Below are 5,736 nucleotides of genomic sequence, written 5' to 3'. Positions count from 1 at the left end.
CTGGAGTGCAATGGCGCGATCTCGGCTCACCGCAACCTCCGCCTCCCGGGTTCAGGCAATTCTCCTGCCTCAGCCTCCTGAGTCGCTGGGATTACAGGCACGCGCCACCATGCCCAGCTAATTTTTTGTATTTTTAGTAGAGACGGGGTTTCACCATGTTGACCAGGATGGTCTCGATCTCTTGACCTCGTGATCCACCCGCCTCGGCCTCCCACAGTGCTGGGATTATAGGCTTGAGCCACCGAGCCCGGCTATTTTTATTCTTTTTTAAGATGGGGTTTCACCATGTTGGTCAGGCTGGTTTTGAACTCCCAACCACAGGTGATCCGCCCGACTTGGCCTCCAAAGTGCTTGGATTACAGGTGTGAGCCACCACGCCCAGCCCCTACAATTTTCTCTAAATGGTCTCCCTCTTCCATTCCTAACTCACGATTGTCTATTGTCCAAGCACAAGCCAGAAGGACGTATTTAAATCCCCAGTCCAGCCAGGTCACTTCCCTTTCCAAACTCTCCAGTGCTTTCTGCTCCGTGAGTAAAGCCTTAGCTCTTACAGTGGCTTCCATGATCCTACATGGCTTTGTTTGACCCAACGCTCAATTTTTGTTCTCCTAGAACTTTACACCCATCTTACCACTCTGGCCACAATGGCAATATAATGTTTTCATTATATCTTGAATAGAGGCTGGGTAAAATGAGGCTGAGACCTGCTGGGCTGCATTCCCAGGTTAGGCATTCCTTGTCACCAGATGTTTTCAGTTAAGGGAACAGGTTAATAATGTTTTTCAAACAGACTCAGGATTTAACAGACCCAGATATCCTGATGTCTCAATATCTTAAGACCGAAAAAGCATTCTTAGTTTAAGTTTCACTTTAATAATAATAATAGAGATTGTTGTGGAAGACAGTAGTTACACAAAGATTAACAATCCTTTGTCAGGAGCCCTTGTAGTAGAGCACACCTCCCTTATGATTTTTTGCTTTGTTGCCTTATATATAAACAAGCACTGCACCTAAGATGGGCATGTTCCTCCTCTTACTTTTGGGAATTCCCTGCTCTGTTTATGAAGTAGCCATTCTTTTATTCCTTTACTTGCTCAATAAACTTACTTTCACTTTACACTGGGGACTTGCTCTGAATTCCTTTTTTTTTTTTTGAGACAGAGTTTCGCTGTCGTTACCCAGGCTGGAGTGCAATGGCACGATCTCAGCTAACCACAACCTCCACCTCCTGGGTTCAAGCAATTCTCCTGCCTCAGCCTCCCGAGTAGCTGGGACTACGGGTGTGTGCCACTATGCCAATTTTTTGTAGAGACGGGGTTTCACCTTCTTGACCAGGATGGTCTCAATCTCTTGACATCGTGATCCACCCGCCTCGGCCTCACAAAGTGCTGGGATTATAGGCGTGAGCCACCGCGCCAGGCCACTGAATTCTTTCTTGAATGAGATCCAAGAACCCTCTCTTGAGACCAGGATCAGGACCTCTTTCCAGTAGCAACTTCAGATCTCTCTGCTCCAACTGCTTTGTTCTCAAATAGCTGCATGGAATGTTTGCTACCTACTCCTTTCAGGTCACTTTACTAGAGTCCTTTCAGAACCCCCTGTATTAGTCCATTCTCACTCTGCTAATACATACCCAAGACTCGGGTAATTTATAAAGGACAGAGGTTTAATTGACTCATAGTTCAGCATGGCTGGGGAGGCCTCAGGAAACACAATTGTGGCAGAAGGGGAAGTGAACATGTCCTTCACATGATGCCAGGAAGAAGTGCTGAGCAAAAGGGGGAAAAGCTCCTTATAAAACTATCAGATCTTGTGAGAACTCACTCAGTCTCAAAAGAAGAGCAGCATGGGAGTAACTGCCCCCATGATTCAATGACCTCGCACTGGGTCCATCTCATGACACATGGGGACTACTGGAACTACAGCTCAAGATGAGACTTGGGTGGGGACACAGCCAAACCATATCACTCCCTATTTAAAATAATATTATTAGGAAGCGAGGTGTGGTAGCTCACGCCTGCAATCCCAGCACCTTGGGAAGCCGCGGTGGGCAGATCACTTGGGGTCAGCAGTTCAACACCAGCCTGACCAACATGGTGAAATCCCATCTCTATTAAAAATATAAAAATTAGCCAGGCGTGGTGGTGGGCAACTGTAATCCCAACTACTCAAGGGCCTGAAGCACAAGAATTGCTAGAACCTGGGAGGCAGAGGTTGCAGTGACTGAAATGGCATCAGTGCACTCCAGCCTGGGTGACAGACAGAGTAAGATTCAGTCTCGAAAAAATAAGTCAAAAACACACACACATGACCGGGCGCAGTGGCTCACACCTGTAATTCCAGCACTTTGGGAGGCCAAGAGGGTGAATCATGTGAGGTCAGGAGTTCAAGACCAGCCTCACAAACACGGTGAAACCCCATCTCTACTAAAAACACAAAAATTGGCCAGCCATGGTGGCATGTGCCTGTAGTCCCCACTACTTGGGAGGCTGAGACAGGAGAATTGCTTGAACCCAGCAGGTGGAGGTTGTGAGCCAAGATCATACCACTGCACTCCAGCCTGGGCGACAGAAAAGACTCCATCTAAAAAAAAATTGATAATAATAAATAAAACATATACACAAAACCAAAAATTAGTGGGGTGAAGTGGTTGGGTGCATCTGTAGTCCCAGCTACTCGGTAAGTGGAGGCGGGAATATTGCTTAAGCCTGGAAATTCGAGGCTGCAATGAGCTGTGACTGTACCACTGCACTCCAGCCTGGGAAACAGAACAAGGCACTATCTCCAAAAAAAAAAAAAAAAATTATAATTATATCCTTAGGAGAGTAGATCTTAAATGTTCTCACCACACACACAAAAAAGATAACTATATGAGGTGATGGATAGATGAATGAGCTGGTTTGTGGTAGTCATGTCATAGTGTACAGATATTTCAAAACATCAAATTGTACATCATAAATATATTCAATTTTTATTAGTCAATTATACCTCAATAAACATGGAAAAAATAATGGCCATTCTTAGGCTTTTTTTTTTTTTTTTGAGACAGAGTCTTGCTCTGTCACCCAGGCTGTCTTGGCTCACTGCAGCCTCTGCCTCTCGGGTTCAAGCGATTCTCTGTCTCAGTCTCCCGAGTATCTGGGATTACAGGTGCCCACCACCATGCCCAGCTAATTTTTGTATTTTTAGTAGAAATGGGGTTTCATCATCTTGGCCAGGCTGATCTTGAACTGACCTTTGTACCCACCTGCCTTGGCCTCCCAAAGTGCTGGGATTACAGGTGTAAGCCTCCGCATCCGGCCCTTTTTCTTTTCTTTTTGAGATGAAGTCTGGCTCTCTCGCCCAGGCTGGAGGGCAGTGGCAGAATCTTGGCTCCCTGAAACCTCTGCCTCCTGGGTTCAAGCCATCCTTTCTCACCTCAGCCTCCCAAGCAGCTTAGACTACAGGCGCATGCCTCTATGCCCAACTAAGTTTTGTATTTTTTGTGAGACAGGGTTTTGCTATGTTGCCCAGGCCGGTTTCAAACTCCTGTGCTCAAGCAATTCACCTGCTTCAGCTTCCTAAAGTGCTGAGATTACAGGCATGAGCCACTGTGCCCGGCCTCTAACATTTTCATTCCCCATAAAGAAACCTCATTCCCCCTCTCAACTGCCCCAGCTCCTGGAATCACCAATCTACTTTCTGCATCTATGCAGTTGCCTATTCTGGGCATTTTGTAAAAACAGAATCACACAATATGTGTCTGGCTTCTTGCTCCTAGCATAATGTTTTCGAGTTTGTTTATATTGTAGCATGCATAAGTACTCCATTCTTTTTTGTTGCTGAAAAATATTTAACTGTACAGATGGACCACATTTTGTTTATCCACTTATTGGTTAATGGACATTTGGGTTATTTCCATTTTTTGGATCTTATAAATAATGCTGCTAAGAACATTAGTGTGCAGGTTTTTGTGTGTACATGTGTTTTCCTTTCTTTTGCATGTATACCTAGGAGTGGAATTGCTGGGCATATAGTAACACTATGTTAACTTTCTGAGGAACCGTCCGATTGTTTTCCAAAGCAGCTGCACCATTTCACTCAATCTTGCCTCTTTGTATTCCCACAGCCCTTGATGTCCACTTGCTACTTCTGGCTGTGTTTGTTAGCTCCTTGCCTGTAGGCCTGTTTCCCTCAAGAGAGCTGGAAGCTGACAGCAATGAGTGTGTATTTTTTTCTGGAGATAGGGTCTCACTATGTTGTTCATGCTGGTCTTGAACTCCTGGATTCAAGCAATCCATCTGTCTCATGCTCCCAAAGTGTTGGGATTACTGGCATGCACCATCGTGTCTGGCCTGAATGAGTGTGTTTTTTCCCTCCCTCCCTTCCTCCCTTTCTTTCTTCCTTCCCTCCCCCGACCCTTTTCCTTTCTTTCTTTCTTTGACAGGGTCTCACTCTGTCAACTACGCTGGAGTGCAGTAGCACAATCTCGGCTCACTGCAACCTCCTGACTCCTGGGTTCAAGCAATTCTCCTGCCTCAGCCTCCGGAGTAACTGGGATTACAGGCACCCACCACACCTGGCTAACAATGAGTATGTTTGAATCCGGTGTCACATTTATTTCCACATCCTCAGTTTCCTCATGTGTACAACGTAGACAAGGTATGGAGCTCACAGGTAATCTCAGCAGGAAAGTTGTGCTTCATGAAACCTTTCCCCTGGCATGGTCTGGAAGACAGCCTCCCAAAATTACTTGTGCATTATTTCTGGTCAGGAGCAAGAAAAGAAAATCCTGACAATTTCTCTCTCATCCTTAACAAAGTTGGATTTTTTTCTATTTTCCAATTAAGTTATAATTATTCATGAACCATGAGAGTCAATAAGTAAGAGTTGCTATATCATCTGGTTTTATTTTCTGGGATACACATCTGGTGTTTCTTTCGTTGATGTTCTCTGGGAGCAAGCCACACCATGTGCTCAGTCTCCCACCACCCCCAGTTTTTCCTCCGCTGCCTCAGCTAGCACCGCTGGCATCTGCATTCACAAGTCGTCTACTTTCCATTATGTGTCCCATTCTTTGTTTTTTTTCCCTATTTCTCAGTTTCGCTCTTCATTCAGTTTCTTCTTAATATTTTTCCTGCTTTTTGATCTAATAACTAAAATGTAGAAATGATGTTACTGAGATAGTAATAAGTGGGGAATAAAAATGGAGACAAAAGAGATGAAGAGAAAAGCCTGGAAAAATAGAGGTACCGAAGGTGGAATTTTCAGGGAGTTCATGATGATTGTTACTTGTCTGATGAGGATGGTAAAAATTAAATTTTAAAATTATTTTTCCACATTGTGTACTCAAGTTGTATAAATGCCTGGTAAAAGGAGAATGTAGAAAGGTTATAATCCAATGAGGGAAAAAGACAGTCGGAAAATACTTTCTTTCCCTTTTTTTTTTTTTTTTGAGACGGAGTTTCGCTCTTGTTACCCAGGCTGGAGTGCAATGGCGCGATCTCGGCTCACCGCAACCTCCGTCTCCTGGGTTCAGGCAATTCTCCTGCCCCAGCCTCCCGAGTAGCCGGGACTACAGGCACGCGCCACCATGCCCAGCTAATTTTTTGTATTTTTAGTAGAGACAGGGTTTCACCATGTTGACCAGGATGGTCTCGATTTCTTAACCTCGTGATCCACCCGCCTCGGCCTCCCACAGTGCTGGGATTACAGGCTTGAGCCACCGCGCCCGGCCTCCCTTTTTTTTTTTGAGAC

The 5,736-nt window shown here is 45.1% G+C and overlaps 1 protein-coding gene across 1 annotated transcript in view; it reads right to left on the bottom strand.

Moving 5' to 3' along the window:
- Positions 1-4,928: 4,928 nt before the first annotated feature.
- CUNH19orf18 (chromosome unknown C19orf18 homolog) overlaps positions 4,929-5,736 on the bottom strand; it is a 9,145-nt gene continuing 8,337 nt past the window's right edge. The window contains exon 5 of the mRNA XM_032263294.1: positions 4,929-5,135. Within this exon, the coding sequence (XP_032119185.1) occupies positions 5,077-5,135 (59 nt within the window). The 3' untranslated portion in view covers positions 4,929-5,076. The remainder of the gene's footprint in view (positions 5,136-5,736) is intronic.

Source organism: Sapajus apella, unplaced genomic scaffold, assembly GCF_009761245.1.
Source record: "Sapajus apella isolate SASKATOON/1434 unplaced genomic scaffold, GSC_monkey_1.0 scaffold135, whole genome shotgun sequence".
Lineage (NCBI taxonomy): Eukaryota > Metazoa > Chordata > Mammalia > Primates > Cebidae > Sapajus > Sapajus apella.
Note: the sequence above shows the minus strand (reverse complement) of the source record. Positions and strands in the feature narration are given on the sequence as shown.